This window comes from Penicillium atrosanguineum, assembly GCF_028827265.1.
Source record: "Penicillium atrosanguineum strain IBT 20685 chromosome Unknown utg000008l_segment0_segment0, whole genome shotgun sequence".
NCBI classification, from domain to species: Eukaryota; Fungi; Ascomycota; class Eurotiomycetes; order Eurotiales; family Aspergillaceae; genus Penicillium; species Penicillium atrosanguineum.
Genome location: NW_026623140.1, coordinates 3,447,441 through 3,471,543, shown reverse-complemented (window position 1 = coordinate 3,471,543; position 24,103 = coordinate 3,447,441). Strand labels below are relative to the sequence as shown.

Sequence of the window (24,103 nt, the reverse complement as noted above, 5' to 3'; positions counted from 1 at the left end):
GATTCCATTTACGAGAACCCCATTCTTTTTCGGGGCCTACGGCCGAGCAGGGCGGATAGGAACGACTTGAGCCCGATAACAATGTTTCTAGTGCAAGGGTGAAGCGACTAATGGTCCAACCCACTTTAGCCCAAAGCCAAAATCAGCCGGAGCAAGCCTCCAATGCGACTGAAAAGGCTAGAAAAGCTACAGAACTGAGAAAAAGTAAGCACACCAGCGCTAGAAGCCGAATCAGAATCGACAGGCCCTTCAGACGCAAGCGTGGATCCAGCCGAGACCAAAGTGGAGTGACAAGATGAACGGCCGTTTTGGATTGCTTCGTCTTCCAACTTCAGTCATTGGAGTGCCGGGCCATCCTAGTCAACCTAGGGCTAGACCAATTGAATGATAAGACTGTTGAGTAGATCGAGTAGGAAACGGCACGACCGGTCTGAAACACCACATGGCGTTGATCGTATCGCACTTTAACCCGCACAGACTTCAATTTGCGCCCGACCTTCTTTCTATCTTTTCAGCCCTTTCAGCCCTTAGCCCGTCATACAGAATTGCCCCAACAGATGAGACGTGCTAGTGGCACAGGCAACTGAACTAGCCAACGAATCAAGCTTCAAATTATCCCTGCTCTCGAACAGGGACGTCAGACCACGTCAAAATCTGCACGACGGCATATACCCTGGCCCTGGCCTTGCCGATCAGAGAGAACCCCCCTCCCGCTTGAACTACATCCAGTAATGCATCTCCGACCGCCCCGACACGATCGCGAAGATCTCCCCCAGTGGAGGGGCGCTGTGTGTCTTGAAACACGCCTTCTATCGTCCCTCACGTCTCGCCGCCTGCGTGTCTCGCTTCAAAGACGGCACTGAGGTTTCGGGACCCCATCTACAACCCGTTTGACTGATTAGGCAATCGGGACGAGCTGCAGGATTGTACTACAAATTTCGACAACTTTTGGATCGGCGAGTTCCCGTCTTCATCTCGAGATAGACTCGGGGAGTCACTCAGAGTAGATCGCCGGCGTCGGGGTATCGCAAGTCTGCATTCTCCTCCAAGTAGTCCATCCAATGTTTCAGGAAGCTACTGCCCCTGCATCCGAGAAATTCAATTAACCCCACCCTTTTCCGCAGATCGGGTACAGGCACTTACCGACTGATGGTCTCTGAGTCCCCGCAGATGCAGAGATGCCGCTTGGGTCGCGTCATAGCCACTAGACCCCGCCGTTAGTTGCGTCTAGACACGGGTGACAGGCCCAAGATGCACGACCAGGACCAGGATTTGAGAACATACCGTTGAGACGCCGTTTCTCACCGAGGAAGCCTACCTCGTGCTCCGCATTACTGCGCACGAGACTGACGACTACGGCTTCCTTCTCTCGGCCTTGGAAGCCATCAACACTGCCCAGTTCCAAACCGGGATACTTCTCACGGAGCATCTGGGATAGGAGTGCGAGCTGGCCGTTGTAAGGGGTGATGACGGCAATGTCCTCGGGCTTGAGGCCTGTGTCAATAAGCTTCTCGACATGTCTAGCGACGACCATTGCTTCCATCTCATTGCTCTTGCTTTCACCGAGGAGTGCCTCCTTATTGCCGATCTCTTTGTCGTCGGCTTGTTCGGGGAAGTCGCCGCCTTGCGTATCCCAAAATACAAGAGGTTCTTGCGTATCGTCAGTGCCGTCGACTTCGTAGGGTAGATCGACTAGAAGACGGGCTTTCACGGACTCTGCGGCCATGAGCTTCGACTCGTAGAGCTCGTCTGATGGGAAGCGCATGATCTGTTCGTGCATTCGGTATTGCGTAGTCAACATGCTTTTAATGCTCGGGCCATGTAGAGATAGTAAGCGGTCGAACAACGTCCGCTCCAAGGATACACCCTTGAGAATCTCCTTGTCGGCTGTTTCGTTCGGTTTATCCGCCTTTTCATTTCCATCCTTGGACTTTAGATTGGTTGATTTTACCGTCGGCGGCAGTTGCAAGTGATCACCAGCAAGGACAACCTTATCCGCAGACAAAAGCGAAATCCAGCATTGAGCCTCTAAAGCCTGACTAGCCTCATCAATGATGACTACATCAAACCTCTGATTCTTCAGCTGATGACCTCCAGCGCCGTGAAGTGTTGCCAGAACCACGCTGCTTTCGCGCACCAAGTTATCAACACATTTGGACTCGCGCTCTCGAAACTCCTTTCGGAGCTGTTTCAGGTCGTCGTAGATTGCCCGTCTTTCTCGACCGGACTTTGTTTTGCGGATACTAGCCTGCTTGGTGTCGATCTCCTTGCGCACATCCTTTACGATGTTCCCTGCATCGGAGGTCTGCGTGAGGACTTCGAGAGAGTGCTCAAGCACCGAAGGAAGAAGTCGAGCAGGATGTCCGATTCGCACGACTGGGACTTTCTTTGGAGCTAGACGCTCCACGATGTTGTCCACAGAAACATTTGACGGGCCACAGACCAAAACACGTTTCTTCTGTTGAACAAACTGCATGATCAGCTCAATCAGCGTATGCGTCTTTCCAGTACCGGGTGGGCCATGAATGAGAGAGATATCTTTCGACGCCAGAGCAAACCGAATGGCATCTTTTTGCGAGTCGTTCAATGTCGGATCCATAAACTCAATTGGCCCCGTCGCATCATGGTCTGGTTGTAATGGAGTCATGTGTCCAAAAGCAACGCGCATAAAATGCGTATGATCTGCCTCGGTCATCTTGACCATTTTCTCCATAGTTTGTCGCATTCTAAAAAAGATCAGTCCCATTCCCCAACCCAGCCCGTCAAACTCACCTTCTATACGTGACATCATTGGCAAGTTTAACCCTGTCACCGAATCAGCAAACATCCAATTCCAATATCCAGATCCGAAAAAAAACCCACGCCCAGAGCTTCTTCCCCCACAACTCCTCAATAGCTTCATCCTCCTCCTTAGACCTCCCCCCACCGCCCCTTGACCCAAACGCAATCCAAATTGCTCGATCGCCCGTCCTGGTGACAACACCCTCCGCCCCCTTGTTATCTTTCCCATCTTTATCCATGTCCTTATCCTTCCCCACCCTCTTCCCCCCAGCCGAAACATCATTAACACGAACAACGTCCCCGACCCTTATCCCATGCGATCCTAATCTCGGCTGCCCATCTGCCGCACCATCTTCCCTCTTCGACACAATAGCGGGGTCAGGCACGAACTCGCCTACCACGCGACCTCCCATTCCGGTACGGCATTGTGAGAGAACGAGACCCGTCAAAGCATAGCCTGTAGCTTGAAGCTTTCGGCGCGTCGAGGGGGAAACGGAAGCGGCAGTTGAGGCGAGGGTTGAGGAGGAGACCTCGGCTTCGTGTTCGCGGAGGAGAAGCTGCAGTTGGGTTTCGGCGAAGTGGGCGATCGAGATTGGGTTTATGGCCATTTTGGCCGGCGCAAGGAAGGAATTGGAGCTACCGATTGGATGTGGCAGATCAGCTTTAGTGGAAATGGGGTAATTTTCCTAAAGCGAGCGAGGTGTTCGAGGTTAAGTGTTGTGGGGAGCTTTCGGGGATAATTGAAGCTGGTATGTCCGACCCACGGATGACCTCATTCATTTTAGTCATCTTATAGTTCGTCCCGATGTTTGCATCTTACTTCTTTGGATGCCCAATAGATTGATATTGATATTGTGATCATGCTTGATCCATTGATGTAATTATTCCATATTTATGCAAAAGAGTAGAATTCTAGACCCAAAAAGTATCAATTGCTGTGCGGATAGGTTTATACACGAAGAATCGAAAAGATGATAAGCAGCACCTCTGAATAAGTGATCACGGTGATGCTTGCAAAGAGTGCACGGATGCCCAACTGTTCCCTCCTTGGAACAGCCAGATCTATCTTTCTGCGCCAGGTCTCTCGTGTGCAATTACGGGCCGAAGTAATCCGGAACATAGGGACCGGGAGACCTTTGGAGCGCTCGCATGAGACATCAAGTTAGCGTAGGCTTCAATGCGGCTGTGTTCTTTCCCAATGTTCATCTAAACGAGCAGGCAAAGGTCGCCTATAGTTGAGACCAATGCCCACCAACGCAGAGGCCATCATGGCTTGGACATTGAGACCGAAGCGCCCCTTCAGAACACTGAAGATCACGCCGCTTCAATCTTAATCTTCGGCTCCTCATCCACAAGACTCTTAATTGCAGCCTCAGTCTTGACCGGCGAAAGGCCTCTAATCTCGCTCTTGCAAAGTTTCGTGCCAGCAAGATAACACTCGCCACATCGCCTCTTAACAGGCCCACAAGCCGTCTGGCCAAGCCCAACAAGCAGCTTATTAATCTCATGCCATTTATCCTTCGGCAACCAAGACTGCAATGCTAGCCGAGTCTCCTCGGGCGTCTTGGTCTTATGCCAGCCCCATAGATTGGTAATTCGATGTACGTGGACATCGACTCCAATGCCGAGGTGTTTCCCCCATGCGGCGCTCATGCATAGGTAGGCCATTTTCGGACCTACACCTGGAAGACTCATGAGTTCTTCTGGGGTGGGTGGGATATCGCCATCAAATTTATCTTGGAGGATAAGAGCGGCGGCTTTGATGTACTTAGTTTTGTTATTGTGGAACCCGACTTTTTCGATGAGTTCGTTCAATTTTGTTGGTGACACCGCGAGAATGTTGGTTAGGTTGAGTGTGCTGTCTTTGTCCGAGGCCTTGGACTCGGTTTCCTCTGTCTTGATCTTGACGTCGCTGAAATCTTCGGGGGTTTCAGTCTTGATATCATCCATGCCGTCTGCCTGCTCGCCGAGTTCAGTGTGAAGTCGTTGCATCGCTACTGCTGTGACGGTATCTTTGGTTTGGGAAGAAAGCATCAGTGCAATGAGAGTCTGGAAGCGACGATCTTTTGGGGAGGACGCCCGCCAGTATAACTCGGCGCAACCCATTGTATCCACTGGTGCCGTCGGGTTATCCTCGCGCATCTTCTTCACGATGTTGTACATTGTTTCCCAGTTTGACGGGGGTTCCATCACTATCTCCCCCTGAGCGTCACGGGTTTTTCTTGCTGGCATGCGACGAGCCTTGGCTGGCTGGATAGGCTTTTCATCTGGGTCCTCCTTTTTCACGGCCTTGCGTGGCGTGCGAGTCGACGTCGGGAGGGATTTCGGGCTGGCATTACGTTTACGGCGCTTGGTAGGTGGTTCGAGGAGGTCTTCGATGTCGGCTGTGTCGGCGGACGAAAGGGAGGATTCATCATCGCTTTTAGCAGGGAGATGAGCAATTGTTGGGATCGACTCTGTCTTCACGGTGGGATCTGCGTTGAAAACAAAACTTCGCAACGCACTCGCATTGAGTGAGGAGTTCCGCGTTGAGCGTCGTGCCGGAGGCGACAATGCCTGGAAGACCTTGGAGGCCTCCTTGGAAGCACGAGAAGTGCGCATGATGGGAATGGAAATGCAAGTTGACAACGGAGATAGTTTCACATGTGGAGTGCGGATCGAGGGCAATGGGGCAAATTGGGTTCCCCAGCCTCGGCGATGACCCCAGCTCTCCGACCCTCCGACTTCCAACTTTCCGACGGGAGCAACTTCTTTCCTCCTCTTCACACGCCACATTCCTCTTGAGGTCACCCGCATTCCTCTACAATGGCCTCACCTTCATCACAGACGACACAGCGGCTCCTGCGCGAGCTAAAGGACTACGCAAAGTCACCAAACGAAGTGCTACTGCATTTGGGTCCCGTGGATGACGAGGATCTCCTGCGCTGGGAGGCCGTCTTGAAAGGCGTGAACGGCTCCCCATATGAAGGTACGTTCTGATACAGATACCATGCGACCGACCCCAAGCTAACTGATCTTCACAGGCGGCCTGTGGCACCTGCGCATCGCGCTCCCTCCCAACTATCCTCTCGCGCCGCCCACAATCACTTTCACGACCAAGATATCACACCCAAACATTTCCTTTGATAAGGGAGAGATCTGCCTGACCCTCTTGACGACTGAGCACTGGACGCCTATCTATACGATTTCGTCGACTCTTACCGCCATTCACCAGCTCTTGACGGAACCCGCGACTGACTCACCACTCAATGTCGACGTCGCAGCACTACTCCGCGATGGCGATATTGCCGGGTGGGAGAGCATTGTGCGATACTGGACAGCTGAGGAGCGATGGCAAGGATCGACCAGTCTCGGGCGGTGATTTCGATTTCATGGATTATGCGATCCAACCATCCCCTCTCAGCTGGATGCATACAATTGGTTTATATTTTGATTTAAGACGCTCCCACAGCGCATACATACCCTATTGCACATTTATTGGAAGATATACAGCGCTACGAAGTTTATACACGAGTTCGATTCAGAAGCCTCTCGGCCCGATTGCATTGTATTGTATGTTCAATGTGTCAAATAATGTCACGGAGCGGATTAAAAACTGCACGCTGTAGGTGTTCGCCATCTCATCGCAGACCACTTGCTAGGTAGAGAAAATTGAATTATGACCAAATCCTGGTCGAACGCCAGAGCCCATAGAAAGGAAAGACGTAAGTCGGAAGCTCGTAAGGATCGTAAGATGACAATCGTCATCGGAAATGCTAGGGACGGATGCTAGTTTGTTGATGCAGAAAAAAGACGAATGGATCTAGAAATCAAATTTTGGCAAACTTCACAGAGCCAATGCTACCACGATTGCTCCACCGAGCATGGCGAGGACCTCGCGGGCGAGTCCGGCGGTGGTCAATGCAGCGGCTCCGGTTTGGAGACCGGGGGAGCTGGTGGTGGTGGACGTGCCGGATTTGCCGGTGGGGTTGACGTGCACGATTGTGGTGGACGTGATTGTGCTTAAGCTGCCGTCGGGCAGGGTGGTGGTGCTCTTGTAGGTTGAGGTGTATGAGCTGTCGGTGCTAGTAGCAGAAGTCGTCGTGTCCGCGGACGATTCGGTCGACGAGGTGCTAGTAGTAGTCGAAAGAGTTGAGGGAACAGAAGTCGTCGATGTCGTAGGGACACTAGTCGAAGAACTCTCTGTGGATGAGGTGGTAGTCACTTCAGTGGAGCTTGGGGCTGAGCTTGAGCTAGTTCTGGAGCTAGTGGTCGAAGTGGAATCCGTTGTAGAACTCGTTGTAGAACTCGTTGTAGAATCCGTTGTGGAATCCGAGCTGGAGCTAGAGCGGGAGCTAGAGCTCGAGCTGGTCGTGCTAGGCACCGTAGAGGAGGTCGACTCGGATGAGGTGCTCTGGGTAGACTCGGCAGTAGTAATCGGGTTACTGCTTGAGGTAGTGGCAGCAGCTGGCGTGGTCGCAGCAGTGTCAGAAGTGGTGGCATTTTCCTGACGCTTCACAACACGCAGCAGACTTGCAATCTTCTCATCTTCATCTTTCAGGGCCTCGGCGGCACTGATGTCAGTCGGGAAGATTCCGTCACGGAACTTGGTGGAGAGGACATGCAAGGCATCGTGAATCGAGGCCACATTGATACCAGCAAGCGCGTCCTGGAGGGACTCACGGGAGGCGACACCGTGCTGATCGGCAGGAGGCTGATCGGCCGCGAACACGGTGGCCAGGAGCATCACCGACAGGATGAACACCTGGAGCAAGCTGACACGCAGCATGGTGGGCAGATATCGGGTGGGGTTGGAGTAGTTGGGGAAGGTATCGGTGTTATGGCGTCCGATGAATTGAATGATCGGGTGGTGAGGGGATGCAAGGATGCACGGATGGAAGGATGTAAGAGGGACCAGAACAAAGACAGGAGAGATAGAGAGAGAAAAAAAAAAAGAAAAGGAAAAGTAAGAGCAAGTTAACGGTGGTGAGATACCCGGTTTTTGGGCAACGCTAACAATAAGTGGATCTCACGTCCCCAAAGGAAACCGTCTAGAGAAGCTTGGATGGTTGTGGCAGCCACTAGACCCGTTAGTTCGTCCTAACTTCTTCGCTTTTCATTTCGAACCCGGGTAGCTCGGGCGATCCTTCACGAACTATAAGGAACGGCCCCTATGCCCCTATCTCTTTGACACATTCCGACCGGGAGACCGGTTCAGGAGGGTTGGAATACAACCCTGAACCCCAATTTTGGCCTTGATTTGCACCAAACCCCCGATGATCAATTGCATCCACTCGCGATAATAGACAACGCTAGTTTATCAGGCTTACCATGATTGGCCCGGTGTCATGCTGAAAATAGCACGGCAGTCGTGTTGTCATACACAGCCCGCAGCCTTGGAGATGAAAAGACTCTGAATACATAGGGGCACACAACACGGTGAACACTGGTTCCTGACCTGACCATGGCTCTGCAAACAATCCCATCCATCCTGTGTTGTCCCGAGGTTCTACATTACGTTTCCGGTGAGACTCTTCCCGTAGCGAACCTTGGCACGTAGAAATTTACATCGGCTGGTCTTGCATATCCTAAACCCATCCATCCTGAAAATTAGGCCTCCAATATTTACCTCAGGTGCATTCGGTCTCATTACACACGTAATCGTGAAGCCGACCTCGTATCCCCCACCACCGAGCCATCTCGGCCTAGATCCTCTCACAGCCGAAGACAGCCGAACTCGGCTTCGAGTCCGTCAAGTATACACATAAGAAAACCCATTCGCCAAGGGACTCATGACCTCATGAACCGGTCGGGGCGAATCCAAATACCCAAACTCCATCATCGTATTCAAAGTCACGAGGTCCGCGCCCGGCGGGTTCATGATAGTACTTGTCCCGTTCAGCGCGTTCCGCCGGTTCGCGCCCGCATCTTGCCACTTCGCCCACAATCGATCGATCTGGGAATGATGCAGGAAGAATGCAGGATCTTGACTCGATCCGAATAAGTCTTGCAGTGTTGATCCGATGCTAAAGTGGCCTCCGCCGTGGAGGCCTAGAACTCCGTCTTCTCGTGGTGGCCAATGGTCTAGGACCATTTGGAAATCTGCGATCTTGCTGGCCTTCATGAGGGTAGAAACGAGAGTGGAATTGGTGTACCGGCTGGAGACGAAGTCGTTCAGACTACGGTTCAAACATCGTGGGTTGTATTCGAAGCGTGGAGCCGGGATCTCAGTGGTGGATGTCAGGGAGCCTGGAAATGGGCCCATATGAACTTTCATGTCTTTGAAGGGCCCGCTCTTGGCACAACCTCCCCCCGAGCCTCGGAGGAGAGTGACGTCTCCGCCGGACATGTTTTGCTCGCCTGGGTTATATTCTCCATCGCCCGAGATGGATGTCTCACTACCATCAAAGAGTGGGCTTGCGGCAAGGTTGTCTGCCCAAAGTGGCCAGTCCCAGTATCTGACCGAGTTAGCTAATGATGTATAGAGGAATGGAAAGGGTCCTACGGAAGATATCCCTGGTATCCACACTCCTCTCGCAAAGCCCTCTCCCATAACCAAATGAACCGTCGATGCCAAGGCAAGAACAGACCGCTGTAGTGGGTATGCAGGGTATAATTGATGTGGGTTCTGGACCGGAATTAGAATAAGTCAAGGGGTGTCGGGTCTCTCCGATGTGATGAGTCCGTTACTTACGCCACAAAGTCATCAAAGCGGCTCCGAACGCCCGGATATTCTGCGGTAGGCACCTGGTTCGGGAGGTTTTGTAAACATAGCACAGCGTTCGTGTACCCGATCCGTTCCTTTGGTAGCATTTCACCCCTGAAGATGTTAGTGAAGCAATGAAAGTGCGACAAGAAGAGTCACACCTACCATTCCTTTCGAACACCTAGATTCTCGGATCTGTCGGGCTGGTGTCTCGGAATCACAGCGAATGAACAGACGAGTTGACCGAGGGCAAGCAGTACCCAAGGGTAACGGAGTTGAATCATATCGATGACTTGCTAGGGCCTAGTCCCACCCACGAAGAAAAAAAAAAAGTAGAACGTCTCAAGGACCTGCAATCAATTCAATTGAACACCGGTACCTCGCACTTCTTGTACCTCTCAGGATATAGGCAGTACTTCTGATCTGATCCATCCCTGGCGGATCAGACCCCTTTTCCCTTCCAAGATCCTCATTTTACGGGCTACACTAGAGGACGTGCAGCTGTCCAGGTGGAGAGCGGTGCCCTTGTGGCACTAGAGATCACAGGGATGGAACCTTACCTGAACAAACTTTATTCGATAATCGCAAAGATAGCTACAGTACTTGAGTTATAATAACCCGGTGATATACGCCACCCTGCAAGTGCTCTTCATAACTCACTGCAAGATATGTCAATACTAAATCGTCAATTGAGCCCCCGACTGAACATCAGTAGTTCGCAGAGCAAGCTGCGCCGTTAATCTGCGTTGGGACCTGCATATGCCCCATATGACAACTCATATCACCCATGTCCATACGAGAGATTGATCGTCGCTGCACTGCGGAGCTATAACTGAGTCAGTCACGTTGCAGGCAGCTCTGGTCTCTGAAGTACTGAACAACCAATGACAATTTCCAACAACGTGGATCCTTCCACCTGTCACAACCGAGTCTTTGATTCGCCATGGGTGGCAAATTATCATTACTAAGTTCCGAGCCGAAGTCGAAGCTATCAGAAATTGAGTGACTTGAGAATAATATTCAGTAAAGGTGTTCACATATGTCGGGCCGATCCACACGGATTGGAAACTCGTATCGGCGTGATTTTTGCTTGGTCGCTTTTCGGTTATTCATGTCACCTGAGAAGTAGAAGTGTCCATGGTAGTTTTTGTACTCGCCAGAGGATGCCTACTTTGCCAACTATGCTGCTGCATGGGTCTGCTCTCTCTAATAATTCTGATGGTTAAGCTTAGTTCCTTATCTGTGCTAGCCTTGTATCACAACAATGATAAGTAACGTTATCCCTGATGCCTATCATCCCTTCTTGGGAATAATAAATCTTGACCCTTCATAGTCCTTTGGTAGGAATGAGCGTCTCTTTTTCTGTTCAAAAGTAATTAACCGATCTATTAGCACAAACAGAGCGCCTAGTCGAAATTTTGCGAAATACGCCTACTCGGCAAGGCCAACCAGGTTGGAAATGTGTCTTCTGGGTAAAGAAAACTCCTGAAATGCTTGAGGCCGACCCCAAGGCTTTAGGCTCGAGCATTGCTGAGTGGGGAAAGGTGCGCAGTGGAGCGATGGATTATTGTCCGCGGAAGAAAGACCAGCACCGTTTTGATGGCTAGGGAAACTTTGATATGAGAACAGTTCCCACCTATGAATTGATAGAGCAGAAGGAGATCGTTGTCTGAGTTACAAACCATGATTACTTAATATCTCCGAAATATAGTTGACTTCAGGATACTGCGGTAGGATATGAGCTTGAGCTGGTCGAGAGAATAGTAAGAAATGTATATGAGAATTAGGTATACAGATTATTCAGCACAAGAACAAACCACAAAGACGGACAGAATCAAGTTTTAGGAAACAGATCACTCCCACTTCCTCTCGTAGACTCCGATCCACTCTCCCCAACCAAGAACCTTCCCATTAATAGCAGCAGCCATCTCATCAGCCGTAGGCAGTTCACTGAGATTGCTTACATCTATCACCTCATTAAGGGCGATCAAAGTAAAGAAGTAACGGTGGGGCCCGTGGCCAAGCAGAGGACGAGGAGGGATATAGACCGTCCCACGGCGATTCTTGCCATACTTGAATCCACCCTTGAGAGTGTAGGGTTCCTTGGCTTTTTCGAAATCGGCATTACTGACACCTGTCGCAGAAGATGGAATCCCATAGTAAAGACCGTGAATTATGGGACTGGGAAGAGGCGCATCGGGATCCTCGCTGATGAGCAAGTATTGCTTAGTCTCGGCTGACGCTTCAGGCCACTGCAAGGTGGGAAAATGCCCTGCGCCTTCTGCGGAGAGCTCTTTGTGCATTTGCGATCCAGACAGGCCTGCATCGGGGCATGAAAGGGCGATGGTGGCGGTCGCATGCTGTGCGAAGGCGGGGCTCTTGGTGAAGAGTTTCGCGTCGCGTCCTTTGGCGCTCGCAAAGATGCAGCTTAGGCCGTACTCGATATAGTTCATCTGGAGGTGCGTGAGCAAGGGGTTGCGTTACACTCTTGCGATCGGGGATTTACCTTGGCGTGATTGGCATAAATCACTTTGACTTGAAAGTATGAGATCGAAAATAACCGGGCTGCTCAGTTAGTTTGAGGGTTGGAATTTATTGTCCGTATCGCTCTCGCCTACCGGGCCGCTTTCGGGCCGGTTACGGGGAGGCTCAGTCTGCTTTAGACTTAATAGAGTCTTGTCTAGAAGCAAGTCATTATGTATCCACCTTGATTAGAACTCTTAAACCCAGCGCTGACCATCGCAAGCAACTACCTTTCGGGACAACTTCACATGGCAAGATCTTAGCCGAGCTCCACCCATATTGGCGATGTCTGACAATCAACTGCGGGGCGGGAAACAGATCTCTGGGGTCGCCGAGGTTCATAAAGTGGCGAGATCCTGCCCTCCTTTGAGATTCCTTCATCGTGAGTGAGCATCGCAAGACCTTTACCATGATGTCCATTCAACTCGATGAACTCTTACCAAAGGCTGCAGCCTTCTGGTCGGAGGTCGTGGCTTCTTATTCGCCTCAGAAAATCGAGTTCGTGGGGACACTGCTTGTTCAAATCGTGACATTTTGGCTGCCGTCTATATTCTATCTCTTCCTTGATGTGATCGCGCCCTCCTTCTCCCAGCGACACAAGATTCAACCAGCCCCGAAACAACCTATGCAGCGGGACATCGTGCGCTGCTTCATAGTAGTGACGCAGAATCAGATCTTGTCCTCGGCATTGCACATGGGGCTTCTTTTCATAACTAGCCGCACCGGCTCTGCATCTTCCTATCGCGTCGAGGCAGCCATGCCCCCAGCCATTGAAATCGGTCGCGACGTTCTCATTAGTCTTCTACTCCGCGAGGCAATGTTTTATTATAGCCATCGCTTGCTGCACGTCCCTTTCTTCTACCGCCGCATCCACAAAAAACACCACAAGTTCACAGCGCCAATTGCTCTCGCTGCGCAGTTCGCGCACCCCCTCGAACAAATATTCGCCAATGCGCTCCCTATTTCATTGCCACCACAGCTTCTGCGAAGCCATGTGTTGACTTTTTGGATCTTTTTGGCTTGGGAGTTGTTCAATACTGCCACTGTGCACAGTGGGTATGATTTCTTTCATAACAAGGCAAAGATGCATGACCTGCACCACGAAAAGTTCAATCTCAATTATGGTTCCATTGGCTTGTTGGACTGGGTTCATGGAACAGACAAGTTGGGCAAACGGCATTCCGAGTAATGGATCTTGGAAGCTCAAATCGTTAAGCTATGTAAATATTCAGCACCAGATACATAATTGACCAAGATCCGGTCAACGACGAGATCGTATCAAGAGAGCAAGGCTTTCTGGTCCATGAAGAGGATGCCTTAGCATTTGGTCAATTTAGAGTGATTCAAATCGGATAATAGGGCCTCCTAAATCCATGGATCTAGTAAATTCTGCAAAACGATCAGCATTTCAGATATATCCCCAGACTCATCCCTCCAAAAGTCCAACATCTTTGTTACATCAAGCACCGATTCTTTCCAACCAAGTGGTAGAAAGCCCACAAGCTTGACACAGCGGGCGGCAGCAAGCAAGACCAATGCACTTCGCGTACAAGATCGAAGCATCAACCATGTTCCGTGATGCCGGTGGTAGAAACCCGTCCGATTTTGCTGAATCCTGTCGACACAGACTTTTAACCCTCTCTGGACAAAATTCTCACTTCCGTTGCCGACTCGGCCATGTATACCCTCTACCACAAAATGCCAATACATCGTCTCTTGACAATCCAGTAAATGTCCACTCAGGATAAATCGGAAAGGCTCGTATTGTTCCGTGTCTGAGTTGACCACCCCAAGAGCTAATGTCTCGGGCAGAGAAGATAGCCTAGTATGAGTTAGTCACCACACATACACAAGACTCGATGCGAGGCTCAATTTACCATGCGTCTGTTTGCTCCTCGAAGTCAAAGATGGCATGTTCGATATTGAATTCGGGACTTGCCATGTCATGTCGGTAAAGAGAGTCCAGAATCCGATTCTTCAGCCTCCGTAAGGCAATCTCAGCGAGATAAAAATACCATGTGGCTTCATCTTTTGATTTGAGTCGCTCTGGCGGTGAAGGGAAAAGAGTTGGATAACTGAGGTCCAAAATGCCTGTTTGGGAAACATTCAACTCCAGTCGGAGCTCCCTGTCACAATGTTAGGTCCACATAACTTACCTTCAAATGGTTGGACTTACAGCTCAGATTTGAAACAAGTCCAATATATTCTCTCTTTTGTACTCGGTTCGCTCTCGTAAGATTCATTCCTTTGCTGGACAGAAAATCCCTGACAGCAGGCCAATGCTTGGACGAACATTCTCCATGCTGCGACGGGCCGCAAAGTTGACATTAGATAGACACCAGCCAGGAAGAAGCATTGTGCTTCAATAACACCGCTGGTACACAGCAACGGCCCCATGCGCTTCTGCGCAGCGCTAAAGTAAGCTTCGGCTTGTAGGAAAGACTTTGAACTTCCGAATAAATCTGGAGACAGGCCTGGCCCGTTCTTTACAAACGGAGTTGCAATTGAGCCATGGGCATAAATCAAAAGCTATTCAAGTCAGTCTAGCTCGTATGGGTGGATATGGGGCGGTGACCAAGAGGCAAGATATAGCGTCCCAGCCAATACCATTCAGCCGAATGGTATTAACGTATTCTTCGACCTCCTCTTCTTCTAGTGTCGGATTGAAAATATGAACATGGTCAAAAAACGCCCGAAGGAGACGGTCCGTCTCGTGAAGACCAAGATCGACCGATATATGTGGGCCTCTCGTATGTGTATTTTCTTCGAGTGAATTTAGCAGGTGGAAGTGTCGAGGGAATCCACAGTCATCAAAGACGGGCCATTCTAGAACCGTCTCAACGGTGATGAAAGGTAGCTTCCTTGGATTCCTTTCAGCGGTGCCAGGAGAGCTCAATTGGCCACTGGGGCCAGATGGTGATGTTGAGGGAAAGTCTCCCAGGGCCAATGGAGACGGATCGTTTGTTTTCGTTTGAAGCAAGATTTCCAGCTCATCAAGTCGTTTCAGAATGGCGAGGCTCGCAGGATCAAATCTATTGTCTCATTTAGTTGTTTCCCCGATGCTCCACAGGTACCCTATGGCTCTTCATGTCATGAGACATACGTCGACGGGTCATTTTCCCGATAATCACATTCTGCACCCAGTCGCACGCACGAAGCGCATGAAGGCCGATTATTGTCACATTTAGTCCTTCGGAATCGACATGTATGACAAGCCTGAGTGGCTCGCTTTCGAGGGTAAATAGCTGCCGATCGGGAATACCTTCGTTTCTGGGGATTCGTTCGTTCTGCAGGTTCCGATTGGATAGGAACACTGTCCGACATCTTGAGAGTTTCTTGATTTCTGACTGGAAAGGTGCATTAGTTCTCAAGTCAAGCACTCAGCGGAATGTCGGGGATACGAGGGGTTTCATCAAGTTATCTTGTCGTATTCAATACAGGGCTAACACAGCGCTTGTCCTGATTTGAGTTAGGGTCTCATCTCCCACAACGCCACTAGTGTGGGAACATCGTTCAATTCGTCCCCACGGTCATCGCCTGCTGGCAGCGGCTCGTCAATGCGGGGAAATTGGATTATTTCTGCCCTGACCCCAGTCACTTAGCCTGATACGCCAAGGTGATTTGAGCTCCCCACGACCATGAAATGCCGAGAAGGGCCCTGCAGCTGTCAGGCGACTTCTTGACCGCATAGTTACGGACAACCTCCCATCTGTCCAGGTGCTCGGGCATCTCTTGACTGAGAAACCTCGGAAGCAAAATCAGATATCCCACGGCGACACCAGCGACCTCAAGTTCAATGAGAACTCCAGTCACATATTCATCTGGCATCCAAATATAATCGAACCTCTGATTGACCATCAGAATGGTCGACAGAGAGGAAAAGCCAGTGGTCAAAGTCCAGCATATCGATAACAGTCAACCCGAATGGAACCTTCAAAACGTACTGCCCAAGACCGGCAAGCCATGGTACAAGGAGCGTCATTTCCTCCTTCTGAACCTGGGCATGATCATACCATATCTGTCATCAACCACCAACGGCTATGATGGATCGATGCTCAACGGTCTGCAGTCTATGAGCCAATGGCAGCACTTCTTCAACTCTCCGGCAGGCACTCGACTAGGCTCCCTGTCAAACGGGGTAATCTTTGGCCAGATCCTGGCCTTTCCCATTGCCCCGTGGCTATGTGACCATACTGGTCGGCGCTTTCCTATCTTCATTGGATCGCTTCTTCTAGTCATTGGCGCCATTCTTCAGTGCGCTGCGCAGGACTACGCCATGTTTTTGATTTCCCGTATGATCATCGGTTTCGGTGGCTTAATTGCAGTTGAAGCGTCGCCGATGTTGGTCAGCGAGCTTGCATATCCGACTCATCGCTCTGTGCTGGTGGGCTACTACAATAACTTGTGGTACTTGGGTGCAACGCTGGCCGCATGGGTTACGTATGGAACTTATTTCATGGGTTCAGATTCGTCATGGGCTTGGCGCATCCCCTCCCTACTACAAGGGTTCTTTCCCTTGGTTCAGGTGTTCTTCGTGTATCTGCTTCCAGAATCCCCACGGTATCTGGTGCAAAAGGATCGCTTTGAAGATGCGCGCAAAGTGTTGGTAAAATACCATGCCGGTGGAGATGAGGGATCAGCTTTGGTAGATTTTGAGATGAAGGAAATCATTTTGCAGATCCAAACTTCCAAATCTGCTTCCAAGTCCGGCTATCGCGAGTTTCTCAGCACGCGCGGCAATCTGCATCGTCTTTTCATTATCATCGCAGTACCTTGCATGATGCAGCTGTCCGGTAACGGCCTGATCGCTTATTATCTGCATCTCATCCTGAACTCAATTGGCTTCACCTCGGATCCACAGCAATTACGCATCAATGGCGGCTTGACGGTGTTTAATCTCGGAGTCTCTATTGCACTAGCCTCACTGATGGAAGTGGCCGGTCGCCGAAGATTGTTTCTTTTCTCGACAGTGGGGATGTTAGCCTGTTACGTGATCTGGACGATTCTCTCAGCCATCAACCAGGAACGGGACTTCAATGATAGTTCCCTTGGAACTGGAGTTATTGTCATGATCTTCTTCTATCAATTTTTCTACAATGCGGGTCTCAACGGGCCGCCTTGGGTCTACGTTACCGAAGTCCTTCCTACCCATCTTCGGGCTAAGGGCACGAACATTATGCAGATCGCAGCCACGTGTGTTCTGATCTTCAATGGGTATGCTAATCCCGTTGCGATGGATGCGATCAGTTGGAAATATTACATTGTTTACTGTTGTGTTATTGCCGTTGAAATTGCCCTTGTGTATTTCGGGTTCCCGGAGACCAAAGGTCATAGTTTGGAAGAAGTTGCGTTGATCTTCGATGGAGAGGAAGCCTTTGGCACTGAGACCAAAGGTAACCAAACAGAGGAGGCCTGAATTGATTATTAATGGGAGTAGTTAATTGTTAGTTAGTTAGCAGTGAATATTTTCAAGTTTCTGAAACACCCTCAATTTTTAAATCAGCCTTTCAATTTGCCAAACACCATCCGAAGTGGGTTTTGGCCTCTCTTTCCACTCGGCAATTCTAGCGCCATATCGATAGGCGAAAAAGCTTCGTTCTATATACAGTCAAGCCGCAGCCTCGGCAAGATTGAGTAGTGGCAGCAGCATGAGCACGTCACGCGGTAGAAAATCTTAGTAAAATTCTAGATCGAATGATAAGCAGGCATCTTTTCAGGAGCCCCATCCAAAAAGATGTTTTCCCGTGGTGGCGATTGAGTAGGGGAATAATAGCCTGAATGTCGAGTTCGCCAGTTTTGCTCCGACTTTCCCCCGCAGTGTAGCACCTCCGTAACTCCGCTGTCCAACCATTGGTACACTGCGGCACGGCTCGATTGCATCTATATTACTAGCTTATGTTTTTATTGCCGTCGCGCATGCTTGGCTCGGCACTACTTTCTCAGGAATGTCACCCTGAATTTGTAGAAAGCCACCTGAGCACCACTTGGCCCCTCATGCCGAGCACAGGGGTCTTCGCCAATCTCGGGTCATGGGGTTTTGCACCAACCTATATGTCGGAGCGGAAATTGAGACTAATATTAGGGGTTTCGAGGGAAAGTAAGTTTATCCCGATCCTTTAGTGAAAGAAAGACTTTATAAAGGGGAGAAGGGTGCCGGAGTTTAAAGTCTCGATGCACGAGAGCTTCCAGCCCCTTTCCGATGCAGCTTTTATTCTCTATTTTGGCAACCACCACGGCGGTCCAAGCTTATAGCTTGGGGAGTGCTGGATGGGATGCAGCTTATTCAAAAGCCAAAGTGGCATTACACAAGCTCAATCAAACTGAGAAAATCGGTATCGTGACTGGTGTGACTTGGGAAGGTGGACCCTGTGTTGGGAACACATACGCTGCCGAGTCAATAGGATACCCATCTTTGTGTTTGCAGGATTCGCCACTTGGCATTAGATACGCGAACCCTGTCACAGCTTTCCCAGCCGGTATCAATGCCGGTGCAACATGGGATCGCAGTCTGATGTACGCCCGCGGCGCTGCAATAGGCGCAGAATCCAAGGGACTAGGTGTCAATGTGCAACTAGGACCAGTTGCAGGACCCCTTGGGAAGAACCCTGATGGAGGCAGGCTCTGGGAGGGCTTCTCTGTCGACCCTTATCTGAGCGGTGTTGCGATGGAGGAGACCATTCAAGGCATGCAGGACTCGGGCGTTCAAGCATGTGCCAAAGTATGCGACACGTCTCTACTACATGCTGAACATTTCTAATCGAATTAACAGCACTGGCTTGGAAATGAGCAAGAACACAACCGAGAGACCATCAGCTCTAACATCGGCGATCGTGCGGCGCATGAGCTATATGTATGGCCGTTCATGAACGCCGTGAAAGCAAATGTCGCCTCTGTTATGTGTTCGTATAACAAGGTCAACGCAACATGGGCCTGTGAGAGTGATGCCATTTTGAACAAGCTGATGAAGAACGAGCTCGGTTTCCGAGGCTATGTCATGAGTGACTGGAACGCACAGCATTCTACTGTCAACAGCGCTTTGGCAGGACTTGACATGACCATGCCTGGAAGTGACTTCAACTCCCCACCCGGTAGCATCTTCTGGGGAGCGAATCTGCAAAAGGCTATTGCCGCTGGCTCGGTGCCTCAAGCCCGTCTGGACAATATGGTCACCCGTATTCTGGCGGCTTGGTATCTCCTTGATCAAGATGAAGGCTATCCGGAGGTAGCTTTCAGCTCTTGGGATGGTGGCAAGGCCAGCGTCGACGTGACTGATGACCACAGCTCTGTTGTTCGCGAGGTTGCCCGTGACTCGATCGTTCTGTTGAAGAATGAAGGCAAGGCCTTGCCCATTACCAGACCAAAGAGCCTGGCCGTCATTGGCTCAGATGCCATCGTCAACCCAGATGGCCCCAATGCGTGCAGTGACCACGGTTGCGATAATGGAACGCTGGCCATGGGATGGGGTAGTGGTACTGCCCAGTTCCCGGTAAATCTTGATCGGTTTTCGCGGATGGACACCGAAGCTAACTTGCCAATCAGTATCTCGTCGGCCCCCTCCATGCAATTCTGCTGCAATCCAAGAGGACCGCCACCAAGGTCATTCAAAGCACCACAGATGACACTACTGCGGCAGCAAAAGCTGCAGCGGCGGCCGAGACCGCAGTGGTTTTCATCAACTCCGACTCAGGCGAAGGGTAAACAAGACCTCCTCTATCATGCACCGGTTGTGACATACTAATTTTGTAAATTTCCAGATACATCACCGTGGAAGGCAACGCAGGCGACAGAAACAACTTAGACCCTTGGCACAATGGTAACGCACTCGTCCAGGCCGTCGCCGCTGTGAACAAGAACGTCATTGTTGTGGTGCACAGCGTCGGACCCGTGATTCTCGAAACCATTCTCGCTCAACCAAACGTCAAGGCAATCGTCTGGGCCGGACTTCCCGGCCAGGAAAGTGGAAACGCTTTGGTCGACGTGATGTACGGCGCCGTGTCTCCCAGCGGAAAACTGCCCTACACGATCGCCAAGCAGCGCAGCGATTACGGCACCGGCTGGCTAAATGCCGAGGTTGACAGTTTCACCGAAGGTCTTTTCATTGACTACCGCCACTTCGATGAGACCGGTCTTGTCCCTCGCTATGAGTTCGGATATGGCCTTTCGTACACGACCTTTGCTTATAGTGCTATCGGTATCCATGTCTCTGCCACTGCTGGACCGTCAACTGGAACGGTCATTCCAGGCGGCCCGTCTGAGCTTTTCGAGTCGATTGGTGCTATCTCGGTGCTTGTTCGGAATAGTGGTTCAATTACTGGCTCCGAGGTTGCGCAGCTTTATATTGGTCTTCCGGATTCTGCTCCTTGGACTCCGCCGAAGCAGTTGCGCGGGTTCCAGAAGCTGAGGCTCGCAGCTAAGCAATCGGCTTTAGCTTCCTTTGAGCTTACCAGACGTGATTTGAGTTACTGGAATGTTGCGACGCAGGAATGGGTCGTGCCTAGTGGTACATTCAAGGTATATGTTGGTAGCTCGAGTCGGGATATTCGTCTGCAGGGTACATTTACAGTTAAGTGGTGACCTCGGAGATAATCAGAGGAAATACTCTATGATTGATGAAAATTGAACTTATCAAGTGCCTGAAGCAAAGCTTACCGTAGGTGCTGTTTGTATCGAGACTCGGACATAAAATATTTGGGGTAGCCAGCCCATTGTCATGGGTCGGGGTAGACCCTTTTCCCAACGCGCTAATAGGTATCTCAGACGCTCATCCAACCTCTTATCAAGAAGAAGAATACCCCAAAAAAACTACCAGTCCTACTAAAAGGGAAGCCGAATTTCTCAAGTGCTTATCACCCTACCCCAACATCTCGTTGGGGTAGTTCACGGCAGGCATAAGATCAACGGCTCTTATCTGCGGAGTCAAACCTGATAGCAACGATGTATGGCCAACTCTGGAATCCCGGGAGATACGCAAATAGAATACAAAAGCACCCCCTAAAGCCCTCTTATCAAATTCTCACCAAGTCTTCAAACTCCAATTCACAAAAGCCCCACCATCATGGGCAACGACCTTCAAGTCCTCTCTCCAGGAGCCGGCTACGGCATCGTAATAGGCATCGGCGGCGTATTCGCCTTGTTCATGCTCGGCCTAACATGGTTACAAAATCGCTACACGCAATTTTCAACCCATAAAGCTGAAGAATTCAACACGGCCTCCCGATCCGTGAAACCGGGTCTTATCAGCGCCGGTATCGTTTCCTCGTGGACTTGGTCGGCGACGCTCCTGACCAGTTCCACGTTCGGGTATAGTTATGGTATTTGCGGGCCGATGTGGTATGGAGCCATGGGGACGCTGCAGATTCTTATGTTTGGTCTTATTGCTGTTAAGATTAAGTCAAAGGCTCCAGGGGCGCATACCATGCCTGAGATTGTGTTGGAAAGGCATGGGAAAGTTGCGCATCTTACATATTTGTATTATGGACTTGCAACAAATATGCTTGTTGGGGCATGTTTGGTGTTGGGTGGTGCGCAGGTTGTTGGTGCGTTGACGGGGATGAATGTGTATGCGGCTGTGTTCTTGATTCCGCTTGTTGTTGCGGCCTATGTTATTGCTGGTGGGTTAAGGTCGACTTTCATTGCGGATTATACCCATACTGTGATTTTGTTCGTTGCAATTTTGGTGTTTGGGTTTACCATGGTCTCCACGAGTGATGTCGTCGGGAGTCCGGGGAAGCTCTATGACCTGCTGCAGGAAGCGTCGGAGAAGATGCCCATTGAGAGGAACACAGATGGGTCTTATCTGACTTTCCGATCCGTGGGGGGTTTGATTTTTGCCTTTGACCTCTTTGTTTCCTCTTTCACGACTGTATGGCTGGATCAGGCATATTGGCAGCGCGCTATTGCTTCCAAGCCTGAAACCTCTGTGAAGGCGTATGTGCTGGGTGGGCTCGCCTGGTATGGTGAGTAATGACATATGGATACCATCGTATCATCCATGTTTGCTGATTGAATTAGGAATTCCATTTGGCTTTGCGACCGTCATGGGCTTGGGGTGTGCAGCCCTGACCAGCAACCCGAATTTCCCTACTTTTCCTAACCCACTGTCCGCCGAGCAGACCAACGCGGGTCTCTCCGCTCCAGCAACTGCAATCACACTTCTCGGGAACGGCGGTGCCGTATTGATGCTGATCCTGCTCTTCATGGCGGTAACCAGCTCCACGTCTGCCGAGTTGATCGCCGTCTCATCGCTTCTGACATTCGACGTGTACAAGACATATTTCCGGCCCAACACCAGCTCCGAGACACTAGTCAAGGTCAGTCACTGGGCGATTGCACTGTATGCGGTTGTGCTGGCGGCCTTCTGCTGCATTCTCAATGCTGCCGGCATTAGCTTGACTTGGATTCTGACCGTGCTTGGCGTGATTGTTGGTGGCGCATCACTGCCAGTGGGCCTGATTCTCCTATGGAAGCCCATGTCCACGGCTGCGGCAGTTGGTGCACCCTGGATCGGCTTCTTATGTGGCCTTGTTGTCTGGTTCGTGACGACCTGGAAGCGCTCCGGGGCTATCGACGTGGCTACAACCGGCGACACAACCAATGCCTTGGCGGGAAACTTGGCGTCTTTTGGTATGGGCTTCATCATGGCTGTTGTTTTGACATTCGTGTTCCCAAAGAAGCACGCGCTAGAATTGAATGCCATTCCTGGCGTCTCTGAGCAGACCAAGCATGGGGAAGCAAGGACCAATGCGAGTGAAGCCAAGGAGCCCGTAAGCACGTCAGACACACCGGATGAGCTCGTCACTCCAGCCTCGGCAGGAAACGAACTAGTCGACTATCTCGAATCCAACAACACCGAGCCCATGGATCCGGTCCAAGCCAAGAAGGCTGAGCTTATCGCATGGACGGCCACGGGGATCTTCTTCTTTGGAGCCGTGATTCTGGTTCCCTTCACTCTGTTCGGGACCAGCTACGTTTATAGTAAATCGTTCTTCACCGGCTGGGTCGTGGTCTCGTTTATTTGGGTTTGGATTAGTGTGATGATCTGCGTTGTGTACCCCGTGGTAAGTGGAGACCTTCCCCTGAAACATCGTGCAATCTGAGCGCGAAACTGACTCTTTGTAGATTGAAAGTATGGGAGCCCTGCGCAGCATCGCGGGCGGGATGTGGGCGGACGTCAAGGCGGTGGCAGGGCATCGGAAGCCACGCGTGGAGGATCTGGATCTGGTGGCCGCGTGAGAGGGACTGAAAATCCGCAAGTTACCGATCTCAGTCTCTACCACTCATGTACTTTACTTTATCATTTAACACACGCCCACTCACGCTTGAACCCGAGATTGTATTGGTGCTGCCTGGTACTTCTGGTTGGACAAGTGCCAAGACCCTGAATGGAGACGGGCGGGCCATTAGACGAATGACGGGTCTGGGGAAGTTCCACTGTGGTCCTGGAGTCCTGGAGTGGTGCCTGGCGCGTTCCCACTGTCTAAGTCTGTGCAATTCTTTTTGACCCTGAGACTTCCCCACTGTGGCTGCTGTGTTTCCGAATGATAACCACGGCCGAGAGTGCCCAGGTCTGACGCCGAGGCGCGAGGCGTGCCGTGGCAGTAGATGTCTCAGTCTCCGTCCCCGTCCCCGTCTCCATCTCCGTTCAAATAGATTTAATGTCTTGAGTCTAGAACCCGGTGTGGAAATAGATCTCTTCGACACTTCCTAGCTTCTGATCGGCGGGGACTGACTCCACTCAGGGGCGCGCGCGTCATCGCCAAGCCAATACTATGTATCTGTCAGGGAGTTGCCTTGAATGGGAGTGGCAGTGCTGGGTAGAATGTGTAGAATGTATAGTCAGAATGTGCAAAAGCAAAGCATGTGCGGAGGGCGTGTGTAACTGACAGCCATGGGATCCCGAGCCACGGTACCAATCTCAAACAGTCCGAAATAGAAACCAGGGACAAATCTGCATAACCGGGACCCATAGAGGAGGGTCCATTACTCCACTACAGTACCACTGCTGCGCCTCCTTGCTCGATGATCGACCAGTCGGAACTTATACAGCTAGGGTTCCAAGTGACATGTGTCTGCCAATCATCGTAAGATAAATCCCACAGGGTCTTGGTCCTTGCC

General features: G+C 50.9%; 11 protein-coding genes across 11 annotated transcripts; 5 read left to right on the top strand and 6 right to left on the bottom strand.

Annotated features, from left to right (window-relative positions):
• Window positions 1-998: 998 nt before the first annotated feature.
• Window positions 999-3,389, bottom strand: N7443_010837 (putative DNA helicase; the record flags this gene model as incomplete). Its single annotated transcript, XM_056890893.1, has 5 exons — window positions 999-1,083; window positions 1,144-1,204; window positions 1,285-2,726; window positions 2,773-2,805; window positions 2,863-3,389. The coding sequence occupies 5 exons, from the start codon at window positions 3,387-3,389 to the stop codon at window positions 999-1,001; spliced, it is 2,148 nt and encodes a 715-aa protein (XP_056737384.1).
• Window positions 3,390-4,095: 706 nt separating this feature from the next.
• Window positions 4,096-5,382, bottom strand: N7443_010836 (endonuclease III domain-containing protein; the record flags this gene model as incomplete). The annotated part of the gene is made up of 1 exon (XM_056890892.1): window positions 4,096-5,382. One exon carries the CDS (start codon window positions 5,380-5,382, stop codon window positions 4,096-4,098), a length of 1,287 nt encoding a protein of 428 aa, XP_056737383.1.
• Window positions 5,383-5,586: 204 nt separating this feature from the next.
• On the top strand, window positions 5,587-6,142 carry pex4 (putative ubiquitin conjugating enzyme (UbcJ); the record flags this gene model as incomplete). Its single annotated transcript, XM_056890891.1, has 2 exons — window positions 5,587-5,749; window positions 5,805-6,142. The coding sequence occupies 2 exons, from the start codon at window positions 5,587-5,589 to the stop codon at window positions 6,140-6,142; spliced, it is 501 nt and encodes a 166-aa protein (XP_056737382.1).
• Window positions 6,143-6,607: 465 nt separating this feature from the next.
• N7443_010834 (putative GPI anchored cell wall protein (Dan4)) lies at window positions 6,608-7,549 on the bottom strand (the record flags this gene model as incomplete). Its single annotated transcript, XM_056890890.1, has 1 exon — window positions 6,608-7,549. The coding sequence occupies one exon, from the start codon at window positions 7,547-7,549 to the stop codon at window positions 6,608-6,610; it is 942 nt and encodes a 313-aa protein (XP_056737381.1).
• Window positions 7,550-8,512: 963 nt separating this feature from the next.
• N7443_010833 (tyrosinase family protein) lies at window positions 8,513-9,750 on the bottom strand (the record flags this gene model as incomplete). The annotated part of the gene is made up of 4 exons (XM_056890889.1): window positions 8,513-9,218; window positions 9,266-9,388; window positions 9,455-9,580; window positions 9,632-9,750. 4 exons carry the CDS (start codon window positions 9,748-9,750, stop codon window positions 8,513-8,515), a joined length of 1,074 nt encoding a protein of 357 aa, XP_056737380.1.
• Window positions 9,751-11,319: 1,569 nt separating this feature from the next.
• N7443_010832 (YbhB/YbcL family Raf kinase inhibitor-like protein) lies at window positions 11,320-11,919 on the bottom strand (the record flags this gene model as incomplete). Its single annotated transcript, XM_056890888.1, has 1 exon — window positions 11,320-11,919. One exon carries the CDS (start codon window positions 11,917-11,919, stop codon window positions 11,320-11,322), a length of 600 nt encoding a protein of 199 aa, XP_056737379.1.
• Window positions 11,920-12,398: 479 nt separating this feature from the next.
• On the top strand, window positions 12,399-13,178 carry N7443_010831 (sterol desaturase family protein; the record flags this gene model as incomplete). Its single annotated transcript, XM_056890887.1, has 1 exon — window positions 12,399-13,178. The coding sequence occupies one exon, from the start codon at window positions 12,399-12,401 to the stop codon at window positions 13,176-13,178; it is 780 nt and encodes a 259-aa protein (XP_056737378.1).
• Window positions 13,179-13,862: 684 nt separating this feature from the next.
• N7443_010830 (fungal specific transcription factor domain-containing protein) lies at window positions 13,863-15,313 on the bottom strand (the record flags this gene model as incomplete). The annotated part of the gene is made up of 4 exons (XM_056890886.1): window positions 13,863-14,115; window positions 14,166-14,518; window positions 14,565-15,021; window positions 15,252-15,313. The coding sequence occupies 4 exons, from the start codon at window positions 15,311-15,313 to the stop codon at window positions 13,863-13,865; spliced, it is 1,125 nt and encodes a 374-aa protein (XP_056737377.1).
• A 538-nt stretch (window positions 15,314-15,851) lies between these two features.
• Window positions 15,852-17,405, top strand: N7443_010829 (sugar porter family MFS transporter; the record flags this gene model as incomplete). The annotated part of the gene is made up of 1 exon (XM_056890885.1): window positions 15,852-17,405. One exon carries the CDS (start codon window positions 15,852-15,854, stop codon window positions 17,403-17,405), a length of 1,554 nt encoding a protein of 517 aa, XP_056737376.1.
• Window positions 17,406-18,188: 783 nt separating this feature from the next.
• Window positions 18,189-20,563, top strand: N7443_010828 (beta-glucosidase; the record flags this gene model as incomplete). Its single annotated transcript, XM_056890884.1, has 4 exons — window positions 18,189-18,707; window positions 18,759-19,475; window positions 19,529-19,683; window positions 19,744-20,563. 4 exons carry the CDS (start codon window positions 18,189-18,191, stop codon window positions 20,561-20,563), a joined length of 2,211 nt encoding a protein of 736 aa, XP_056737375.1.
• Window positions 20,564-21,044: 481 nt separating this feature from the next.
• Window positions 21,045-23,221, top strand: N7443_010827 (sodium:solute symporter family protein; the record flags this gene model as incomplete). The annotated part of the gene is made up of 3 exons (XM_056890883.1): window positions 21,045-21,945; window positions 22,001-23,046; window positions 23,108-23,221. 3 exons carry the CDS (start codon window positions 21,045-21,047, stop codon window positions 23,219-23,221), a joined length of 2,061 nt encoding a protein of 686 aa, XP_056737374.1.
• Window positions 23,222-24,103: the final 882 nt, after the last annotated feature.